Below are 22,891 nucleotides of genomic sequence, written 5' to 3'. Positions count from 1 at the left end.
TTGGGGGATTGCCTGGGAGCTGTTTTCGAAGGCAGAAGCGTCGTGAAGCTGCCAGAGCTGCTGAGTTTCCTCAGAGGGCTGGAACCGGCGCCGCCTGAGGAGGAAGGGGGAGAGGCGGCGGGGAGCGCGCGAGGAGGTGGGTGAGGGAAGATCGGCTTGTCCCACCCCTTCACGCACCCAGCTCAGCACCCCGGAGATTCGAGTTGAACCCTTATACCCCCCAGGATCAGGTGTTGGGGTGCTGTCCCCCTCCTTCCCCCATAGAATCCCCCGATCTGGGATACTGTGGTTCTGTGTTGACCTGACTCTGATGTGCCTCTAGATATCAAACACTCTCTCCTGGATCCTGTTAACCGTGAAGTACATTCTCTCTGTTTTTAGCTGTGGATACAGCTATCTGGCTGTGCCAAGCTCAGAGTGCTTAAATCCCAGATTGGTTTTGGTTGGAAAGGACCTTAAAAACATCTCATTCCACCCCCTGCCATGGGCAGGGACACCTTCCACTGTCCCAGGTTGCTCCAAGGCCTGTCCAGCCTGGCCTTGGACACTTTCAGGGATGGAGCAGCTGGGCAACCTGTGCCAGACAGGCCTTGGGGATCAGGGAGGTGCTGGCAGAGGGCAGGAGCAGTTTGTCCCTGGCTGGGGGTGTCACCCTGTCCCTCCTGTCGCAGAGTCGCTGCCCTACACGGATGACACAGCCATGAGCAGGTCGGTGGTGCAGTCCCTGCTGGCCAGGGGGGAGTTCGACGAGGTTGACATGGCCAAGAGGTGAGGACGGAGCCTCCTGAAGGTGAAACCATCACTGTGGCTGTCTGTGGAGTCACTGGTAATTTGCAGAGGGGAAAAAAGTCAGGACAGTGGTGGTTAATCCTGTAATTTGGTGTGTGCTTGGCCCTGCCCTGGACCTGCAGCAGCATTGGCTGCAGTGTGGGGTCAGAGTCTGCCTGGACATGTCAGCCCTCTGTGTGTTCACCTTTGGGGAGCAGAATGCCTGGAGAGCTCAGAAACACTTAATTTCATGTTTATTTGTTGCTATTTATGTTTGTACTGCCCTTAATTTAGTGAGGGAATAGGAGTGAGCTCAGCTTGGCTTTGTTTATGATCCATTTCCCTCTGGAATCCCCCGCCCTGGGAGCATTTGGTTCCACTTAAGGGAGAGCGTTTCTTTGTTTAGAAAACTCTTCCATTGAACTTGAACAAAAGACTTTCCTTGTGGTTGTGACCCACGGAAATGTTTCCAGTTTGCTTCTATTTCGAGGCAAAGCTGAGAGGGAAACAAGTGGGTTGTGGAAGGTGGTGTTTATTCACCCTTTCCTCCTTTCACACTTTTTCAGGAATTGTTTCCTTGCAGAACCCCTGACCCCTGACTGTCACTGATTCACACGTGTGTTATTAATTCCGTTTAGCAAGAGGCTTCACCCAGTCACAAACACCAGTAACAGACCAAACCCCCCGTGTGTTTGCCCTGCCCTGCCCACTCCAGGTTTGCTGAGGAGTACAAGAAGGAGCCCAACAGGGGTTATGGGATGGCCGTGGTCAACGTCTTCAAGAAGCTGCTGAGCCCCAAGTGCAGCGACGTGTTCGAGCCCGCAAGGGCCCAGTTCAACGGGAAGGGCTCCTACGGGAACGGCGGGGCCATGAGGGTGGCCGGCATCCCCCTCGTCTACGCCGACACCCAGGATGTCAAGAAGGTACTGGAACGTCCTGGGCTCCCCGGGGTGTCCCTGGTGCCGGGGCAGCCCCCTGGGAAGCTGTGCTGACGCCCGGGTTCCCTTGGCAGTTTGCGAAGCTGAGCGCGGAGCTGACCCACGCCAACTCCCTGGGCTACAACGGGGCCATCCTGCAGGCCCTGGCCGTGCACCTGGCACTGCAGGGAGGGCTCAGCAGGGAAACCTTCCTGGAGCAGCTCATCAGCCACATGGAGCACGTGGAGGCGGATGACAAGTCTCTCAGCGACGCCCGGGCGTGAGTAGCTGTGGGGGAAGCACCAGCTCTGCTGTGGTGGTTTGTTCTGGCTCTTCATGTTCTCCCCCCCTTCCCTCTCTGCTTGCAGGCTGGGATTTGAGGATTTACCGTTTTCCAGGCGTCTAAAGAAAATCAAGGAGTTTTTGGAGTTCAGCAGCATTCCCAAAGAAGATGTGTTGTTTGAGTTAGGTGAGTACCTTTCTTACTATTAGCATTAGGGAAGAGCTGGAAGCAGGACTACCTCAGCAAGCCTGGTAGGTGTGTCTTCCCCTAGAGTCCTCTTTGTGCTGCCTGTTGGGCACAGAATGTGCTGGAAAAGCTGCCTGTGCTGACCTGTCAGGAATTGCAAGTCTCTACCCAGTGATTCCTGCTCTGTGTTGTGTCTTGCTAAGGAAAACTTATCTTGCATAATACATCTTAATATTCGAAGATCTCTTAATGGCCAGTGGGTTGTCATGTTGAATGGGGACGGGTAGATGTGTATGGCCAGACTATACTGGTGTAACTGGGAGTTGCTCTTTGGAATATGAATGATACTGGGGAACAGGGGGGATTTCTGAGGCACAAACCTTTGCACCTTTTCCTGATAAAATCCATGATACTGGTATGGAAAGTCAGTGGCAGCAGGAAGTTGCAGTTGGAAGAGGGAAGGGAGCCCTGAGGGTAATGGCCGGGTGTGTTCCAGGCAATGGCATCGCTGCTCTGCGCTCCGTCCCCACTGCCATTTACTCCTTCCTGCGCTGCATGGACGCTGATCCCGACATTCCCGAGCACTACAACGCCCTGCAGAGAACCATCATCTACTGCATCTCCCTGGGGGGGGACACGGACACCATCGCCACCATGGCGGGGGCCATCGCCGGCGCCTACTACGGCGAGGAGCAGGTGCCCCCGAGCTGGGAGCAGAGCTGTGAGGCTTTCCAGGAGACCCAGAGCATGGCCAAGAGCTTGTATGAACTCTACTGCCGGCAGCTCTGAGCTCCAGGGGAGCTCCAGGGGTTTCCTGAAGAGATGGTCACCTCTGCTTTTGTGGTCAGATCCAGCGGTGGATCTGTGCCGTCGGTGACACCAGCAAGCCTCACCTGGGAAAGGTGCCTGCTGCTGTCAGCTGGGAGCATGGGCTGCCTTGGAAGTGGGGGGACATCCCCTGCAGTCATGGATCAGCTGGGAAGTGGCTGCATGTGGCACCTTGGACAGTGGGTGCAGCTCTTCTGAGTGTACAGGAGTGTCTTGTTTTCCATGGGATTTCTGCTGCTTGCTTTGTTCACCGTTGTGCCATTTGTCGTTGCAGTTACTGGGGGGTGTCTGAATCTGCGGACTTTTTCCCTGTTTTCCTCTGCTCCTGTGTCTGTGGCCTGTGTTGTGGTGGTCAGTGGCCCATCCAGTGGCTTTGGGAGGCTCCACACCCCTCACACAGCAGCAGGTCACTCTCAGCTGGCCAGCTAAGGGATGTCACAGGAGTCACCAGAGCCTGGTGGCCTGGGTTGTCCCCTGTGCTGAGTGAGGATGCCAGAGCACAGACCTCCCAGGGAGATTTGTTCCCCCAAAGGCAGAATGAGAAGTGCCAGAGAAAGAAGGGATTTCTTTGCATCTCTGGTGGTGCTGTGAGAGACCTTTGTTGCCTGCAGACAATCCCTGCTGGGGGAGGGTGTCCCTGGTTGCTGCTGCTGCTGTGTCCTTTGCCCTGTGATCCAACAAGCACCATCACCTGCTGCATTTTGTGTTCCCTTGCACAGCTGCTGTCACACTGCTGCAGCTGCTCTGGCTGCTCCTGTGCTCCTCACTCGTGCATCCCACATTTTTAACGTCCTGTGTATCATGTGTCCCCAGAGCACCAAGTGAGATTCCTGTTTAAATCACAGTATCACAGTACTCTGAGTTGGAAGGGACCCACAAGGATCACGGGAGTCCAGCTCCCAGGGAGACCAAATATGGGGTGGAGATAGTTGTGAAACCTGGTGTCACAGGGGTGGAATTCCCGGTTCCCTCGGTGGTAAAAGTGACTTGAGCAGGATGCAGGAGTTACTTCTCACAGTTCTAGTCCTCTATTGGATAAGAATTACCCAAAATTAGAGGGGAAGGTGGGTTAATTGGGGGAGAATTTATCAATGTTTAGAAGCAGCTGGTGCTGGTGGCCAGGAACACTCTAGCACAGCTGTATTCCAGAATTTCACATTCAAAACCTTTTCCTGCTGGAGCTGGTGAGAAAGGGAGAAACAGCTTGGGAATGGCACGTCTAGAAAAGGGTTGGAAGCTCTTTTAATAATTGAAAACAAAAAGTCATCATATGGAAGCGTTTATAAATTTGAATGTGACTCTGTTATTTCTCCAGCATTTCTTGTGACACCGGGAAGTGCCCGTTGTGCTCCCCGGTGGTGTTGGCACGTGGGGGCTGTGTCAGGCTGCATGCACATGTGGGAATCTGGCTGCCACAGGTCCTTCCAGTTTTCCCTGTAGTCTGCTTCCTTCAAGTGCCAGTCTTTTGTGTGATGCTTTAATGGGTTTTCCTTGTATAAGTGGATTCTTGTCCTGGGAACATGTGGAATTTTGGCCTGTTGTATATTTCTGTATTGTGCTGCAGATCTGAGCTGTAAAATGTCAGGTTTTCCACATTATTCTGCCAGAGGGGCGACCAGATTCATGGAATTATTTAAAAGAAGATATTTTTCTTTTAAAGCAGCTTTATAATTTTAAATGTTTGGAACTCACAGAGAGCAAAGAGCTCCTGTTTAAAGACCAGAGCTCATTTTAGGCCAAAATTTAAACATGTACTAAAACCTTTAGCTCTGACTTCCTAGGAAAGGAATAAAATCCCTCAGTTATCTTTGTTAATTAGCCACTGCTCCTGTGTTTTGATTCAAGTCATGAAGTTGTGCTTCCCTAATGCCAGGAGTACCAGGAGTGGCTCTTGGTACCAGGGTGAGTTGGCACTGGGCACTGCAGGGAGAGGGTCACTGGAGAGGGACTTTCCTTCTCAGGAAATCCAGCGTGTGGTGATGGTGCAGAGACCAGGGAATGTGCTGGGAGCCCTGTGACTGGCAGCACAAGGATGGCTTGTTCCTTGGAATGACTTGAAGGTGCCTGCATGGCAGCCAGGCTTCTCTGGGAGTGCTTCACCTGTTACAAGGAACATCTCCTTTGCCAGGTGGGAAAACACATTTTCTTCTCTTTATTCTTTATACTCTGAGCCTCAGAAGGTCCTTTGGCTACAGGTGATTCACCAGTCCTGGCTGTTTCTGAATCACTTGGGATGGAGGTTGGCTGTAGAATAAAAAATCATGGGGAAAAAAAAACCACATAGAAGGGAAAGGGAGTCCCCAATGCTTCACCCTAAATTCCTCAAATTAATAACTGCCTGGCTGAAAGGGTCTGGGTTTCATCCTTTTTTAAAACTGATCTTCTGGAGACAGGAATCTTTTCCTTAATCAGAAGAAATAACCTCTTGCATAAGGATATCAACAAGGGAATCTGCTGGGTGTGAGTGAGGAGATTTGAGGAGGAAGAAGAGTATAAGAGAACTGTGTGAGGCTGAGCAAGTCCCAGGACAAAGCACAGCTGAGTCCACCTTTATACAATAAGTTTTATTGATGTTTTGTCAATACAATCAAGTACTGCAGTTTTAGTTGTGAAGAGCAGGCCAGTTTTGGGTCACAAAGAGTGCATTTTAAACCAACTTTTACTAGGACAGTGCATGTAATAAGTATTTACAAAACTAAAAACCTCTATATACTAGGTTAGAAATGAAGATACTAGAGGCAAATTTAAAAAAAATAGTAAGAATTTGTATATAAAAATGCACATTGTAATGCAGTTTTCAGCATTAAAAATAGACACTTCATCCAACCCAACCTTTTTTATTCTTGTGATTGAAACCAAAATCCCACGCGCTCACACACACGACAGAAAATAATCCTTTCTGCTGGCGAATATGTACTCAGTATTCCAGAAAAAAATCCTTCTGGAGAGTGAACAGCCTCCCTCATCCTGTGCATCGTTTTTTTTTTAGCCTAACTATGTGCGTGTAATATCTTTGCTTTCCACTAGTGTGTAAATGTAAGAGGTTAAATAGCTGCAAGGAGTGATTATGGGTTTGCTCTGCACATGAAGGGAAAGTGGAGTTGCAAAACAATATCTACAGCACGAAGGAGTTAATCTGGGGGGTGGTTACAGTGAGGAGTTTGGTCGTTGCTTTTTGCCAGCTCGAACGAGAAGTTTGGAGTGAAACAGAACAGAACAAAAAGAGGTGGGATGTAGGGTAGGCACAGTATAAATAAGTCGCTGTGAGGAGCAGGGTGAGGCTCCCACCAGGTGTGGCAGCTCCTGGCCCTGCACAGGTTGTGTGGGGCCAGACCAGCCAAGTCCCTCCCTGTTCTCCACAGGGAAGGAGAGAGATCCCCTGCCAGCACCCTCCACTCCCAGACCTGGGCTTGGAAAAAACATCAGAGCTTCCCCTTTTAATTTTAGGGATTCTCTGTGTATGGGTCCTGTTCCTGCTGGGAAATAACCTGTTACAGTCACAACCCAAATGGTCCTGACCCCATCCCGCCCTCAGGAGTTAAAAATGTCCAGTGGGATCTGACACCTTTCAGCTTGAGAAGTTTCATCTTTGCATGAAACTTGCAGCTTTAAGGAGAGAAAATCCCAGGAGGGGACACAGCCCCAACAGGCAGTGGCTGGAGCACTGCCCTTCCAACTGCCAATTTCCTTCTTGTGTTTTTTTAATTTCAGGAATAGGTGTGTTTTTAAAAGGAAGCCCTGGATGACAAGAGGCAGAAACACAGGACAAGCTTGAGGAGAAAAACAAACAAACAAAACAGAAATAGGAAAAGGAAAGTTGTTTAAATATCTTGTAGAGTCCATCTGGAGGACAAGTTCAGTCCCAGCCTTGCTGTGTTTCTTTGGCCATCAAACAGGCTGTAGGAAAATGCAAAGGTCAGAGGTGCTCAGCTGGTGACCACATTGTTGGTGTTTCTCAAGGATGTGCCTTTGCAGAGGGACATGCAGTGGGATGCACATGGATTGACTTCAGCAGCGTGTCCCTGGCCTGGGATGAGCAGAATCCCTGTCCTGTGAGTGGCAGTGACTGTTCTACTGTGAGAAACCTGCAGAGCCATGGATTCCCTTGTTGCCTGTGCCAAGGGACAGAGCAGCCAGGTGGGCACTGCTGTGCACACCCAGGGCAGAACCCTGCAGCTCATACTCAGGTCAGTAACACTTCAGCACTGGGGAGACAAAGTGGTAACAACAGAGAGATGATGATTTTTTTTAACCTAAGTCTCCGAGTGGCACCGGGGTTGGTGCCCTGTCACAGGTCCGTGTTTGGTGCCCTGTCACAGGTACCTATTGCACTACACTTGTAAGTAACACTGTGAAGTGGATCATAGCACCGTGGTGAAATCACTGCATGGGCAGTTAGAACCATACTGTTTTTTCTTAATGCCAAGATCCCCAGAGCAAGGGGGGACACCAATGCAAAAGTTCCCACATCCCGAAATAAACAGGAAAAGCAAGTGGTCCGTCAGTGGCACTTCCTTGTGGCACAACAGCTGGCAGTACCATGAGCCAGGCTCACAGTGCCATCCTTGTGTGGGCAGAGATGCTCCCGAGGCCAAGCAAGTCTTTGGGCTGCAGAGACAGACGGGACAGGACCAGCCCTTGGACTTCCCAGCAGGTAAATGGAGAGAGCGGATGGTTGTTCATCCCAGGGGTTCCAGGTTCCCTCACCTCCTTTGGAACAGGTTGTGCCATCCTCCCAGGTACCAGTGCCTGGATGTTTTAATTCCTAAAGGTGCTGGGGGGGAGGGTTCAAAATAATATTTACTTCTTAGAAGGTGCTTATGCAAAATGTTCCACTTTTTAGGATTATAAATCCAACCACACTGAATCCGGAGTGAATCGGAGAGACTGCCCCAAAGCAGAGTCTGGAAAAACAGGCGTCAGCAAGCCTGGAACTCGGGCATCTGATGGTTGGGAAGGAAATTTCTCAATCCAGCATGGATCCCTGCTGCTGTACGGGTTTGTGTAAGTGCTGGGACCCTGCGTAGGTTACCAAACACACCAGCCATGACACAGCTGGATTTATTTATCCAGCATTCCAAATGGGAAACGAGGGCACTTGATACAGACCAGGAGGGTCTGGTCTTCCAGCCGCCCCTCTCTGGATCACAGAGCCAGATCCTTGCCATCCCAAGCGTGTTTCTGTGTTTGATGTCCAGTCACTGGGGTAAAATTTATTCCAAATATGCTTTGCTGAGGAAGTTGCTCCCCTCCCTCCCTTCTCCCTTCCCAAAAAAAAAGATAGATGGGTAGATGTCTCCTTCCCAATTACCCTTGTGACTCTTGGATCAAACAGCATGAAGCAAGGTCCCACAGCAGCGGCTTGCGCGTTCTTCCCAGTGACTTTTCTTTTTTGTATTAATTTTAAAACACTTTAAAAAAAAAAAAAAAAAAGTTTATGGCTAAAGTGGGTGAAAAGGAAACGTGCCCAACAGCCGTTATGTGGGGCAGAGCAGGAACCCAGAGAAGGAGGAGTGGATGTATTCCGTGGAGTACAGCCCGTTGGCCTGGTCCGAGGGCATTTGTACCCACACCTGGTCGTTCTCCTTGAGTTCAAGCACGGCACTGCCCGAGGCCTGGTCCAGGTACCCCTTTTTGTACTCGTCGTAGGTGTAGGTGGCCGGCACGTTGTTCTTGTACAGGGCCACCCAGACGTTGGTCCCTTTGACGTGCACGTGGTAGGCGAAGTAGTAGATTCCGGATACGGGGCAGGTGAAGATCCCGGTGACCGGGTTGTAGCCGTTGTGCCCGTTGTACAAGGTCCGGTCAAACTTGACGGGCATGCCGGAGGCGGGGAAGGGGGAGGTGAGGATGGCGGTGAAGGCGGGCGCGATGCGGGCGGCGAGCTCCCCCCGGCCGTACTGCGGCTTGCCCGGCTTCCCGTTGCCCAGCACGGCGCCCTCCACGCCGCCGTCCGGCAGGTGCAGCCCCGCGATGCCCGTCTCGTCCAGCACCCCCGGTGCTCCCGGCGGCCCAGGCGGCCCCGGTGGGCCTGGTGGCCCGTTCAGCCCCGGCGTTCCCGGCATTCCGGGGGGCCCAATGGGTCCGGCCATTCCGGGCTCGCCGGTCTTCCCCTCGCCAGGAACGCCAGGGAGCCCGGGCTCCCCTTTCAGCCCTGGTAACCCTTGTGGCCCCATGGGACCCGCGGGTCCTTGCAATCCTGGAATGCCTGAGGGGCCCCTCAGCCCTGGCTGTCCTGGGATCCCACCATCCCCTTTGGGCCCAGGGCCACCCGTTAATCCGGGCACCCCTGGGAGGCCGATGAACCCTGGTTCTCCTTTGGGGCCTGTCGGGCCAGGGGGTCCCACTGACCCGGGCAGACCCCTTTCTCCTGGCACCCCTGGCTTCCCAGCAAAGCCACTGGGGCCCTGGTCGCCACGCATCCCCGGCATTCCTGGGGGCCCACTTGGCCCCACGTCCCCTTTGGATCCGGGCAGCCCGTGCTTGCCCGGCAGCCCCATGGAACCCGGTGGGCCCGGCGGGCCAATGATGCCAGCAGGGCCTGGCTCACCCGGCTCCCCATCAACACCGGGTTCCCCCTTGTCACCGATGGCTCCCTGTGCCCCTGGCTGCCCACGGTCTCCTTTCAGGCCGGGCAAACCCGGCTTCCCATAACCTGTTGGGCCTGGCAGACCTGGGAGGCCACGGATCCCGGGCTCTCCCTTCGGTCCCATGGGGCCCTGTATCCCTGGCACCCCCGCAGCGCCCGGGACCCCGATCCCATCGATCCCAGGGGGACCCCGTGGCCCCACAGGGCCAGGCTCCCCGGTGACACCAGGCCCGCCCGGGGGGCCCATGTCGCCCTTGCCCCCCGGCGCTCCTGGCAGCCCGTCAAGGCCGGGCTTCCCAACGCCCACAGGCCCGGGGGGCCCTGCAGGGCCAGGAGGGCCCCCATTCCCCCGGGGCCCTGGTAACCCCGGCTTCCCCACACCATTTTCACCCTTCATCCCTCGCTCTCCACGGGGACCTGGCTCTCCTTTCGGGCCAGGCTCGCCCCGAAAGCCGGGCAGGCCGGGGCCACCCTGGGGACCCGGCTTCCCGTTGACGGAGAGTCCAGCTGGCCCAGGCAGCCCAGGGGGGCCGGGAAGTCCTCTTGGCCCTTGCTCCCCTCGCATGCCAGGCTCACCCTTGGCTCCAGGCATCCCTTTCATACCCGCCTTTCCAGGGAGTCCTGGGATGCCAGGTTTCCCAATGCCCGAGAAGCCAGGAGGCCCAGCGGGGCCAGGCTGGCCGTGCATTCCTGGCTTCCCTGTGCCTGGTTTTCCTGGGTAGCCGGGGGGCCCAGGGGGTCCACGTGGGCCAGGCTTCCCTGGTGGTCCTGGCTCCCCTTTGAGGTCCATGGGCAGCATCGGTGGCATGTCTGTGGAGAGAGGAGACACAGAGTGTCACTGGGGCCAGTGCTGGACAAGGACTGTGCTGCTGTGGGATGTCAGAACTGGGGCCTCTGCACTGCCTGGGCTGGGCTTACAGGAGGACCCTTCCATTTAAACATGGCCACAGTGGCTCACATCAGCAGGCCTGTCGTAAGGCAAGGCTCAGGCCAGAGCCCAGAGTGCTAATCCCAGCCTTACATCCCTCCACGGATGTCAGGTGACACCATGGAAGGTGTCAGCACAACCAGCGCTTGCCTTGGGCTCTGGCAGCTTTGTTTGGTGATGAGTTACTGTGGGGTGTTTTTAGGAGCTTGGATTCAAATCTCCTGCTGCTGCCTCACTTCCCAGCGGCCTCAAAAGCACTGTGGGATTCAGTCGCTCCCGCCTGGGCTCAGCTGAGAGGATGGCGACAGAGCAAGCCAAGACCGAGGATAATCCCTTCACCCCATCCCGCGAGTCCAGGGCCTCGGGAGACCTTTAATCCTTTTGGATTAAAAAGAAAACTCTTGGACATGTACTCGAAAGCCTGAGGAGGCAATGGGTGTGTGGGTTAGGCCATGCCCACAGTGCTCGCTGGCACAGCTCCCTAGTCCAGCAAGGCAGAGAAAAACCAAAAAGGAAAAAAGCGCTGGAGATGGAGGAGAAGCCAAGAACTGGGAGGGAAATGCAGCCTCAGCTCCGTCCAAATGAGTCAGCCCAGCTGGGAATAGGCCGCAACCACTTGACATTTCAAGAATTTATTGAGGTCTTTTGCAAACGGATATAAGAAAGAAACTAATGGGCTGAGAGTCTCCAAAGGCGAGGAGAGGCAGATGACATGCCCACCGCAGCTCGGCATGGAAAGCGCAGACGTGAGCATAAATAACTCCTTGAGGCCGGCCCAGGCAGGGTGTCACCTCCCACATGACACCGGGAATGGGTGAAAAAGAATAAATCAGACAAACTCTTTTTTTGGGAAGTTTGAAATGAAGGAAACACTTGACATTCGCACCTACACAGGACGATGACGAGAAATGCGAAATGCAGAGGAAAGGGCTTTGACATCTTGGGTGAATTGTAACCAAATCTGCCTAAGGTAGATCATTCCAGTTGGGAAGGGATCTGTACTGATTCCATCTGAGATGGGAATGGATCCTGACTGGGATGGGAGCAGGACATGAGACGATGTACCTGGGCATGGTGTTGTGGAGGAGGCAGTGGGGTCCCCAGGGTCTGCCAGCCCGGCCCCCTCAGTGAGCCAAGCATGGCCTTGGGAGCAGGGACACCCATAGAGCTGGGATCTGCCAGCACGGAGATTTCCTCACTCGATGGGAAAAGCTTAGGGGAGATTTGAGACACGTGAAAAGAATAACTGTGGCAGCAGCAGGCACCGCTCCCGGAGCATCGGAGGTGGCTTTGCTGCCCTAAGCACAGCAATTAGCTCTGGCCCTTCCCAGCCTGGTGCTGGCGTGTTTTCCTTTGGGTAATGGAAACATTTTCAGAGCTTATCTATAAATCAAAGCCTGGCCCACAGCCCCAGCTGTAGCCACGGTCACTTGGCTCCCTTGATGAAGGAAATACTTGTCTGTCATGACATTGCCACTGGATTTCTGCAAACTCCTGCTCCTCACCCCGGAAAACCATGTGGGAAAGTGGGCGAGGAAGCTGTGCAGTGCTGCACAATTTCTGGGGTTTGAATCCTGGAAAAAATTTTCTCCAGAAGACGATTTCAATGTGCTTTCTCCCCCTACTTTATTTTTTTTCTTCTTGCAGTGGTTTGAAAAGAATTAGTTTTCTAGGTCATTTTGCATGGAATCAGAACAAGGATCTACAGCTGAGCCCACGAAGGAAGGAAAAAGCACACACACACTCTCTCACACAAGGCAGCGGAGAGAAACGCCAGGCAGGAGCTGCCAGCTCGCAGGCGGCCAAAAAAGCAGACGGGAAAACCAAACCGGGGCCGTCAGCAGAGAGAAACTGGGACACTGCGGCCCCGCTGGTGTCCGATTTCAAAAGCCCATGTCTTACCACAGACACATGTCTCGGAGCTCTGCGCTTCACAGCAGCAGCGTGGGGTTCTGTGCTCCCCTCGAGCTGCCATGAATGTCAGTGTGGAGCCAGCTGGGGCAGTGGGAAGGGGACGGGGCAGGAATGGCCCCCGTGAGCCCCCTGGGCACCACAGAGTGTCCCACCTCCTGAGGAGCACGGACCAGGTGGGTGCTCAGCCCCTCCTGCCTGGAAAAGTGACCCAGCAGTGCGAACCAGCCATCAGAAGAATAATCCAGCGGGATGGGAAGTGGTTCCCAGCCAGGAGCAGCCAGCAGCGGGCCTGGCCAGCGCAGCCGGATGACACTGCAGGAAGGAGAGGTTGGCTGCTCCGTGGCGGAGCCTGGCCGAGCTCATTCCAGAGCTGCTGCCAAGCCCTGTCTCGTGAGAGAGTTTCACAGGCTCACGGGGACATTGTGTGGGATCGGTGTTTTAGCACCTCTCAAGCTCTGCCCCAGCAGCGAGTGTCCCAGCACAGCACCCAGCAGTAGGTTTACCTGGCAGCAGAGCCATGGACGTGGTTTCCCTTTTGCCAAAAATAAACCCCAATGTGCAAATCTCTGCTTCAACATTCTGAGCATTTTAGCACTTAGCAGCATCTCCTGCCCTGAGCTGCCTCCGTGCTCCTGGGGCAGCCGCTTTTGGGTGAGAAAAGGTGTCTGGCACCCTGAGGGAACCTGTCCCTCACTAGGTGGCACCTGGAGGCAGGAGGGACCCCCCCCCCCCCCCCCCCCGTGGCTCCCCAGCCAGAGATCCCAGGCCTGGGGCAGCCGGGGGGCCCCCCAGCTCCCCGCCGGGTCAGGGTAACCCGCGGGGGCACGGAACAGCCCCGCGCCATCGCGGCGAGTCAGCTGAGCTCCCCAAGCAGGGCAGAAGGCCAGCAGGGATTTTCCTTGCCAAATTAGAGGTTAAGCAGAGATGGGAGCTCGGTGGGATCCAGGAGGCACCGGCTTCCCCAGCTGCCTCCGTGCAGACCCGCACTTGGTGGCTCAGGCTGCAGCTGTCCCTGTGTCCCCCACCTGTCCTCTCTTTCCCAGGGGTTCAGGAGAGTAATGTCCATGGGACTGCTGTGCTCTGCCCTACTCAGTGTCCCCTGTGTGCCTGCTCTAGGCTGGCAGAGCTTGCCCAAACCACACCTTGCCCCAGCCTGGCACTTGCTGCTCTCCCCACAATAGATGGTGCTGCTCTGAGGCAGCACAAGCCGCTCCCGTGCATAGGAAGAAGGAGAAAAGAGAAGGGAAAACAGCAGGGAGAGATTTGAATCCAGTCCCACCAGCAGCTGAAGTGTTCCTGTGCTACGCTGGAAGGTTTTGGCTCTGGCTGGGATTCAGGGAGCAGCTTTACAACAGCTGGGAAGGGGGCAGGGAGGGGGGGCTCAGAGCACGCTTCGGCTCCAGATTTTGCCGTGTGTTTTCTGACACATGTGCTGAGCTGAACTCCTGATAAGCCATTCAGCCCCGCAGTAAATCAGCCACCGGCAGCCCAGCCTTCTCCAGTTTCTCCTCCCAAAGCCAGGACTTCAGCTCCTGGGAGCGTCAAGGTCTGTGAGAACCCACAGGGAGGCTCTGGTGGCTCTTCCCAGGGACCAGGCACTGACCTGGCAGCTCTGGGCACCCAAACCCAGCACTGCCCCATCCTGTGGCACTGCCAGCAGCCTGGGATGGGCACAGGTCCCGAGGGCAGCTGTGGGCAGGGGTGACAGAAGGCTGGGGGCCCTGCAGCCCTGGCTCTGTGGAGAGATGGCCCTGGTGCCTCAGCCCCTCTGAGTGCACATGTCACTCCATGGGGAACGATTTAACATCTGAGGAGTTTCTGGTTGCTGCTCTCCGAGGGAGGAAATGTCTCTCTCCTGCTCTTCCTTCTCCAGACTGGGTTTCAGCTCTGGCCTTGGCACTCTTTCCTTTCCCAGCTGGTGCAAAACACAGACAGGGAAATGGAATAGGTGGAGGAGTGGAAAAAGCCTTGCTGGGATGGCTCAGGTTTAACAGCAGTCAGAGGCAGAGGGGCTGAGTGCTGGGGCTCCTGTGCCTCGCAGCTGGGATGGGCAGCAGGGTGGGAGCAAGGAGCTGGAGGGTCCCCTGTGTGTCCCAGCTCCCAGACCGAGGAACCCACGGTTCCAGCAAAGGGGGGGCCTCTGAGCCTCTCCCTGTGTCCATCCTGTCCTTCTGCAATGGGTTAAGGAGACTCAAAAGGCCCCTTGTGCTTTGCCAAAGATGTTCTGGACCCCCGGCCGTGCCAGATGACTCCCAGGGGCTCCAACCCCGAGGGTAGGGAGTGACAAGTGTCCAGTGGCTCTGGGGTGCCACAGCCCCTTCCCGCTGTGCCAGCAGCTCTCCCGTGTCCTCCCATTCCCCCGCAGAGCGCGGCCCTTACCCAGGTACTGCCCTTTGCCTTCACGGAATGGGGGTCCCAGGGGTCCCTTCACCATGGGCTGCATGTACTTGACCTGGGCGTAGCCCCCCACGCCGCCTCCCGTGGCTGATCGAGGGCCAACCACCATCACCATCGTCACCATTGTCACCAGCAGCGCCACAGCGTCCGGCAGCATCCTGCTCCTGCTCCTGCTCCTGCTCCTGCTCCCACGGCTCCTGAGGACAAAGCAACAGTGAGAGTGGGCACCCACAGCGCCCCTTGTCCCCTCCGCCTCGCAGGGAACATCCAAGAGCCTGGGAAGGATCCCAGTGGGAACAGGGCTCCCTCAGATTTGCCTTTTTGTGGACCAGAGATGCCCTGAACACGTCACCCTTCCTGACACGCCGTGACTGGGAGATGCACAGTAAACACACAGTTTATGAGCAATAACCAGTGGTGGGTGCCCAGCAGAGCCTTCCAGAGGCTGCCCTGGCACCTGTGAGTCTGGGGTTATTTCCACACCAGGCTCTCTTGATATTTTTAGCACATAAGAGGGGAAAAAAAGTCAAATGAAAAACCCACAGCCCACCTAACCCAATGTTGCTGTCACACCCCTCAAGTGAGCAGGGGCTCTCCTGAGGAGACTCGTGGCCACTGTGGCCGTGGCTCCTGTGGGAGGCTCAGGCTGCCACTGCCAAGCTCTGCCTGCCCTGGGGACAGCCAGGTGACTGCTCCAGGTGACTCCCAAATGGGTGCTGGACCAAACCCACAACGTTGGAGCTGGAGACTCCCGTTTGTGGCTCAACTGCGGCGCTTTGCGGGCAGCGCCGGGGGCTCACGCAGAGGATGAGGGATCAGCACGGGAGCAGCAGCCTCAGCCTTAAGTGCTTGTTTATTTAAAATAAACCCCCTCTATAAATACTCTCTTCCTCCAGCAACTTTCCCTGCCGGCTCCACGCTGCAGAGCTGCAAACAGATTGATTTGCAAAGAACATTTATTTTCAGAAGCTTAAACAACACGTGATGCCAAAGAGATTTTTTCTGATTTTCCTCCTTCTCGCAATAATTGACCCGTGGTGGTTATTAATGAGAATTAAGCTCCTGTCCTGTCCTACTGGGGAGCAGGGGCAGGGCTGCTGCGTCCCGGGATTTCATCAGAATTTCCTGAATCGCTTTTGCTGAAGCAGCAGTGGAAAAAAAAAAAAAAGCTGCAGACTAGAGAAAAAACAACCCAAAATCCCCCAAATTAGAACAAAATTAAACCAAATTAAGTCAAGGGAGCGGGGAGCCCTGGCACAGGATTGTTTCTGTTGCCACAGGGGCTTTGGCAGGTTGTTGAAGTCTCCAGGGATGAAGAAGCCTTGACTGCTGCTCCTCCTGCCTGGAAAATGCCCTTGTAGCTGAGGGCAGGAGGGGACAGGGATGGCCCTGCCACCAGCTGCGTGAGGGAGCTGTGAGGACGCAGGTGGCTGTGGGGGATGCCAGGAGAGGAGCTCAGCTCTGCCCATCCCACCACAGCCATGGGGCCAGAGCGGTGCCGGAGCCACCACAGCACCCGGAGCCGTGGCCGTGGGTAGGTGGCACTGCCGGGGACACGCGTGGCAGCCACCCCCAGCCTCCCTGGCAGCACGGCCGGGGCCTCGCCGGCCTCATTGTTTTTCTGTCTTCAGGGTCGAGGAGAGGAACGCTTCTTTTATGAAGCATTATTTTACAAGGATTTGTTTAAGGGAAAAAGAATCCCATTTTAAGGGATTGCAGCTGTAAAAATACAGTTTCTGTTAAATAAAAGAGGAGAACAAACCCCTGAATCAGCTATTTACTTGTTTTCCTTACCTGGTATGACCCCTGTGCCTCTGTCTCTGCCTCCCTCCCTTCCCAGCTCTCTCCTCTCCCACCTGAGCTGGTTTCGCCCCTGCTCCTCCCCTCTGCCAGGCTGGTTTCAGGATGCTGCTGTGGGAACAGCACCCTGGGGTGGCTCAGCCTCTCACTGCTGGGTGCTGCTTCCCCTGCCCTTGAGGAGACGCAGGATGGAAGGAAAACAGAGCCAGAGGGAAGGGAGAGGGAGGACAAGGGAATCTGGCCACAGTTTTGCTTTGTGCTGGATACAAAATGAAGTTCCCTGTGCCCTCTGTCACCCGGTGGCTCCAGACATGGACTCTCCTGTGTGTTCTCCATTGGTCCAGCCGAGTCATTCCACCTGCTCCCACACTCCCAAGGGGCTGTGGGACAACGGGGGGGCCTGACCTGAGCCCCCCAGGCACGTGTGTCCGTCCCTTAAGGAAGGGGGTCTCTGGTGCTGTGCTGTCCCCCCTGGTGGTGCCCGGCATTGGGGCAGGAGGCCTCCCACTCCTGCACTCTCCAGGCAGTGATTTAATGAGAATAAAATGGAAACATCTGGAGCCTCATATGATGGATAAAGTGTGCACAACGTGCCTGTGGAGAGGCTCTTTCATGCCTGAAATCTCCTGTGTTATGAACTGATAATTAATCACACGGAGCAGCCGCGCCACACTCCCTTCTCGCCCAGCAGGTCGTGAACAGCGGCTGGTCCGTGGTGTGGATGGGGCAGCTACAGCTGGGGGTCACCTGCCTGTCCTCCTGTGGCTCACCCTGCCCAGCTTGGGCACTACAGCTGCTGGGGTGGGCACTATCCAGCCAGGCTGACATCCTTTGGAGGCAGCTCCGTCCCCCTCAGCGCACTCTGGTACTTCAACCACAACCACCCCTTGCCGCAAAGCCAAGCCCAGCAGGAGCAGCTGAGCCAGGAGGGTTCACACAGGGGCAGCTCTCGAGGGGTCTGTGCTGTTCCCTGGAGATGCTGGAGCAGGATGGGGCCCGGCAGCACCACATTGCTCAGCTCTGGGGGGAGCAGGGCCCTGAGCCGGCACCGGGACCCCTGGCACGGCTTCAGAGCCGCCGCTGCCGCACCGGCAGTGCGAGGGCCGGCTCCCCTGGCAGGCAGCAAGCAGACGTGTTAAAAACCCCTGGCACGCCATGAAAGCGCCGGGAACAGGGAAAAAAATCTCACACTTAAAGCATGAGAAAGGAGACAAGAAATGTCACCTTGTTCTTGCGGGAAAACAACCAGCCCGTGCCGCCCCCATGGCTTCAGAACTGCCTGTGGCTCGTGCTGGGCAGCTTGATGAGCTCCTGTCATGCTCCCGGCGTGCTCTTGGTCTTTCCCCGTGGAAAGGGGCTGCTGGTCCCCACACTGACCCCCTCTCCCTGCAGCGTCCGTGTCAGCGCTCCCGTGTCCTTGGACTGGGCAACGTTCCTGTGAGCACCACGGCCGTGCTTCCCTGTGGACACAGCTGGGGCTGTTGGCTGAGCCATGGCTGATTTATGGCCCCTGTTACTGAAATATTAATGAAGGGCCTGGCCGGCCCCGCGCCTGCTCCCTTCAAGGCTAATTATTTTTTAAGTCAATATATGTGATCCACGGGGGATCTGCCATTGTGACTGAAGGCCAGCACAGCAGGGAACTCGTTTAAACCCGGCAGTCAAACCGTGGTCATTGCAGGGCACGGCGTGTGCTCGCTGGCCCTCACCCCAGCTCCGGCCCCACATCCACCCCGGGGCCACACCAGCCCCATGGAGGGGCTCAGGGGTGAGCCAGGGTGGGGAATTTGATGCACTTCAACTGCACACCCAGGCTCACCGGTGTGGCCTCACCCCATCCCTGTCCCTGTCCCCATGCCCATCCCTGTCCCTGTACCCATCCCAGTCCCCAGTCTGTGCTCTGGGAGCACAGTCACCACCTCTGGAAGCTGTGGCAGAAGTGGCCCCAGGCTGGGGGGGCTGTGGGAAGCACCTCACACTCGCCCAGGGCGGGGGGACGCAGGGAAGGAGAAGCTCTGGGAGCAGCCGGCGCGTGTGGGTGGGCTGGAGCAGGCGGGCTTGGCCGCCGCCGTGTCCCATCGAGCCGCTCCATCCTCCGGTCATTTACAATAAAAAATAAAGCAGGGAGGATTTCCAAGCCCAACACGGGGCTGGCCCGGCTCCAGCGGGGAGGTCGATGATTTGCTTTGCGCTACACATGCTTTAAAAATAATAATAAACCCAGTCGAAAACGAAAAGTGAGCTACGGAGAGGGAGAGCAGCACGTTGTTTCCGCAGGCCGGGCTGCGAAAGCCAAAGGCATCGGGAGCAGCTCGGCTGAGCAGCGTCGGAGCTCGGGGGAGACTTGGCACCAGCCCGTCCTTCACTGCATGACACCTGATCCCATCCAAGGCTGCTGTACGCGCCGCCGGAGCCGGAGCCTCGCCCGCCAGCAGCCCAGGGAACAAGAAAACATTTTCCTTGACGAAGAAAAAACACCCCACCCCATCTGCAGGGACCTGCTGCCCCTGAGCGGTGCCCGCGCCCGGCCCCGCGTGGAGTGGGATGGGCACGGCATGGCCCATCATGGCACGGCGTGGCCCATCATGGCACGGCGTGGCCCATCATGGCACGGTGTGGCCCATCATGGCACGGCATGGGATGGCACGGCATGGCACGGCATGGTGTGACACAGCATGCCCACGGTGCAAGCTGCCCGTGGTTCGCTCTGCCCGGAGCCGAGGAGCCCGGGGTCCGGCAGCGGGGCCGACACCAGCGTCGGTGCCACCACTTGATCCCACGGCCGCGGGGTCAGGGCTCGGCTCAGGCGGATTAATGACCCCGGGCGTGTGTGCCGGGAGCGCAGCCGCAGGTCACAGCTCAGGGCTTAATCCCTCACCTCCAGCTGTCAAAACTCCTCGTGAGCGCGGCAGAGCCCCGGCCATCGCCATCCCTGCGGAATGACGGGCACCGTGGCATTGGGAAACCCAGACACAGAACCTCGGGTTGGCGTCGGCTTGGACCTGGATCTGGGTGGAAAACCTCGGCATAAAGCTCCAGGAGCACTGGGGTCCTGCCCTGGGGTGAGGCTCAGGGTGGCTCACAGCATCCCTGGGGTGCTGCAGTCCCCTCACCGAAATACAGCTGAGAAATCCCCCATGGAGGAGAGCAGGATCCCCAAGGGATGTGTCCTCCTCTTGCCTCGGCCCCCGTGGAGGGTTTCTGTACCCAAGCCCCCCAGTCCTCTCCCTCCCACCAGCCTCCACTGCACTGAAATACCAGACTCACAACATTAATAGCAGGGTTCCCTGCCAGGTGCATAGTTTGACCAGTCGGATCACACATGCCAAACCACAGGTATTTTATGAGACGTTTCCTGTTATGAAGACATTTTTGTGGGGATTCATTTTCTTCTTCCCTTCTTCCCGCCTCCTCCTCCTCCTCCTCCCAGTGGGATGGTGGCCTGCCTGGAGGGCAGCAGTGGCACTGTCCCTGAGGGCTGGATGGAGCAGAGTGGGAGCTGAGTGCCAGAGCTGGGGCGCAGTAGGGATGGGGGTCCCAGAAGGTCCCATCCCCTTGGCCATCCTGGCAGGGTCTGGAGCCCCTCTCCAGGGGGCTGTGGGGGTCCAAATTGCTGTGTGAGCCCTGGCTCGTGCCATGACCAAGCACAGCTTCTTGCTGGATCCTGGGGCAGGATGTGGAGTGTCCGCACAGACACCACGAGGAGGGACGTGGGCTGTGAGCTCCAGTGAGCTGCTGGACCTTCAGGGCATCACCACCTGAGGCTCAGTCAGCCTTGCTCCAGGGTCACATAAGCCCCGGTGGCAGCAGTGGGAATTTACCCAGGGTCTGTGGGTCAGACCCACTTTGCCCTCACAGCTCCTGCACAGGAACAGCGTTTTCTAAGGCAATGGGTGCTTTGCAGAGAAATCTGCTAAGCCTGGAGGGACCCGCAGAGAGCGATTCCCGGCTCAGGGAATTTGTGGGCACGTGGCCATCACCTGCAGACATTTAAACCTCAGCCTCGTGCTGGGGTCACCGGCTTCATCAGAACGGGCCGTGGTCCAGCCAGAGCCTTCTGGGCAGGGTGCTCAGGGGAGCTCCCTCGGGGGACTGCAAGCTGGGACACACAGGGCAGGGATGTCCCAGAGACCTGCCATGTCCCCATGAGAGCGGGGGTGATGGCACGGAGCACCCCTGTGCTGCTGGAGCCCATCACATCCATGCAGCATCCCGGGGGATGCAGCTCCTGCACCCGAGGGAAGGCAGAGACAGCCCTGCCCATGCATCCCATGGGAAGGAGACTCCTGTGAAGGGGGAGATGGGAGAAGGGGGAGCCCGTGACAGCACTCAGGTGTTCAACAGCAGCACCTGCCCTGCCACAGGATGGACACCCTCTGGCCTTGCACCATGGCACAGACCGGCTCCAGGAGTGTCCAGGGAAAGCAGCTCCTGAGCTGGCTCCCTGTGCCCCAGCAGGGCTGGTGCCTCCCTGGCACAGCATCACCTATGCACGTCCCCACACCGTGGTTTTCCGCCGGTCCATCCCCTCACCGCCCTCCAACACGCTCCCAAACCACCCAAGGTACAACAGCAAATGTGTGAACTGCTGTGCAACCATCCCCTCCTGTGAGGAACACCAGGAACATCCCCCAGCCCTGCCCCAGCTGCCCGGATGGGAACTTGCCTTGCAGTGTTTATCCTAACAGTCATTTTATTTTAACATCAGGGATTGAAAGCCTGTCTCCCTGGTTTTGCTGGGTCCTTTGATCTCCATTTCCTCTCCTCTTCCAGCATTTTAGCAACCCCCCAGGTGAGCCTGGCTGGTGCCAGCACTGCTGCTCCCACACATCCTCAGCGTCCATCCTCCACAAAACCCCTCTACCACAACACCCGGCAAAACCAGCTTCACCCTTGGAGCTGCATCTCCTCCAGGGCGACCCCAGAGCCCAACCCCCTGCCCCTAAAAGGGCAAGACTGTGTTTGGGGCCCCCCGGCTGCACCAGCAAACCCTCCCACAGGCTGCCACCGCTCCCCGTCCCACCAGGTCAGTCACAGCCCTTGGGGACTGCGTTGGCTGCAGCTGATGGGACCAGTCTGGAGCAGTGCCGGGGTCCCCCTGCCCTGGGGTCAGCCCGGGCAGGTGCTGTATAGGAGGGGGGTCCATGTCCCCCCACCGTGTCTCTGAGTCGCTCCCTGCGCCGCTCCTGGGGTTAACGGGGGGAAAATATTGTTTATGCTTCTCTAATATCGGCCTTCTGTTTTGCATTTGCCGTTTCTTCAAAGATAGGGAGCCGCCTCTGCCAAGATTCCAGAGGAGATATCCTCAGCAATGCCGACCGCGCTCCCCACCGCACTCAAAGAAAACAAATGTCAGGCCAAGGATTGATATGAAATAGTTTAAAAATGAGAAAAAGCTGCCTTACAGCTAGGTTTACATTAAAATAAATTTCAGGAGCAGGAGTCTGGGCCGTGTCCCTCCCCGCCGGGCGGCGCGGGGGGATGGGGTTACCTGTGGGGGCGGTGCCGCCGTCCTGCCCTCACCCTGGGCCAGGACCTGCTTCCCCATCCCCATCCCCACCCCATCCCCATCCCTACCCTATCCCTATCCCATCCCCATACCATCCCATGCCTGTCCCTGTCTTTATTTCCATCCCCTCCCCATCCCCATCCCTATTCCCACCCCTTTCCCATCCCCATCCCTGTTCCCATTCCCTGCTGCCCCCCGGGGCCGTGCACCATGAAGGAGCACTCCTGGCAGTGCTGCAGAGCTGCTTCCCCATATCCACACCCCAGGAAGGGGATGGAGCGCACGTTTCAGACTGTATTTATGTTCTTTAACTTAATTTACTTTAATTTAATTTCTGTGAGCTGACGCGAGACCCCGGCCAGACTGAGGTGTTTGGTGGAAACTCTGACAAGACACTCCCACACTCCCAAGCGGATTTCAGATTTCCCCTGTGCTCTGTAATGCCCGTTTCAGGGGGCAGGCTGTCTGCCAGGCAGTGCTCCCAGGGCCCTGCAGTGCCCTCATCCCACTGGGCAACCCCCACGTGCCTTTCCGTTGGGACGGACGCGGGTTGTGCAAAATCAAGCTGATTTTTTCCCAGAACTTTGCTTGGAAAGAATTTGTCTGACGCTGTCACAAGATGTTTCACCATCGCTGAATCAGCGGCTTTGATTTTTCAATTTGAAATTTCTATTTTTTTTTTCCTTTTTTTTTATTTTCCACATTTCCTTTGTCTCGGAGCCGACAGCCTCACAGGGAATTCCACTGGCCCCACTTTCCTGGGGATTATGCC

The 22,891-nt window shown here is 56.4% G+C and overlaps 2 protein-coding genes across 2 annotated transcripts; one reads left to right on the top strand and one right to left on the bottom strand.

Moving 5' to 3' along the window:
- Nucleotides 1-6: 6 nt before the first annotated feature.
- On the top strand, nucleotides 7-4,800 carry ADPRHL2 (ADP-ribosylhydrolase like 2). Its single transcript, XM_027661194.1, has 6 exons — nucleotides 7-136; nucleotides 672-768; nucleotides 1,484-1,691; nucleotides 1,781-1,965; nucleotides 2,054-2,154; nucleotides 2,651-4,800. Exons 2-6 carry the CDS (start codon nucleotides 701-703, stop codon nucleotides 2,941-2,943), a joined length of 855 nt encoding a protein of 284 aa, XP_027516995.1. The 5' UTR covers nucleotides 7-136; nucleotides 672-700; the 3' UTR covers nucleotides 2,944-4,800.
- Nucleotides 4,801-7,986: 3,186 nt separating this feature from the next.
- COL8A2 (collagen type VIII alpha 2 chain) lies at nucleotides 7,987-17,925 on the bottom strand. Its single transcript, XM_027661193.1, has 3 exons — nucleotides 17,835-17,925; nucleotides 14,793-15,007; nucleotides 7,987-10,381 (listed from the first exon to the last, which is right to left on the bottom strand). Exons 1-3 carry the CDS (start codon nucleotides 17,873-17,875, stop codon nucleotides 8,460-8,462), a joined length of 2,178 nt encoding a protein of 725 aa, XP_027516994.1. The 5' UTR covers nucleotides 17,876-17,925; the 3' UTR covers nucleotides 7,987-8,459.
- Between the last annotated feature and the right edge of the window lie 4,966 nt (nucleotides 17,926-22,891).

This window comes from Corapipo altera, unplaced genomic scaffold, assembly GCF_003945725.1.
Source record: "Corapipo altera isolate COAL_440 unplaced genomic scaffold, ASM394572v1 201, whole genome shotgun sequence".
Lineage (NCBI taxonomy): Eukaryota > Metazoa > Chordata > Aves > Passeriformes > Pipridae > Corapipo > Corapipo altera.
The sequence above is the reverse complement of the archived record's forward strand: the minus strand, read 5'-3'. Positions and strand labels throughout refer to the sequence as shown.

What these genes read in the sequence shown, in the direction of transcription:
- COL8A2 (XM_027661193.1), bottom strand. Translation starts at nt 17,875, where the DNA reads ATGGGGGCGGCACGGGCTGGTTGTTTTCCCGCAAGAACAAG. An exon ending in TGTTTTCCCGCAAGAACAAG is followed by an intron (nt 15,008 to 17,834) that starts GTGACATTTCTT and finishes CTTTGTCCTCAG; the next exon opens with GAGCCGTGGGAGCAGGAGCA. An exon ending in AGGCAAAGGGCAGTACCTGG is followed by an intron (nt 10,382 to 14,792) that starts GTAAGGGCCGCG and finishes CTCTCTCCACAG; the next exon opens with ACATGCCACCGATGCTGCCC.
- ADPRHL2 (XM_027661194.1), top strand. Translation starts at nt 701, where the DNA reads ATGAGCAGGTCGGTGGTGCAGTCCCTGCTGGCCAGGGGGGAGTTCGAC. An exon ending in ACACCCAGGATGTCAAGAAG is followed by an intron (nt 1,692 to 1,780) that starts GTACTGGAACGT and finishes TTCCCTTGGCAG; the next exon opens with TTTGCGAAGCTGAGCGCGGA. An exon ending in TCTCTCAGCGACGCCCGGGC is followed by an intron (nt 1,966 to 2,053) that starts GTGAGTAGCTGT and finishes CTCTGCTTGCAG; the next exon opens with GCTGGGATTTGAGGATTTAC.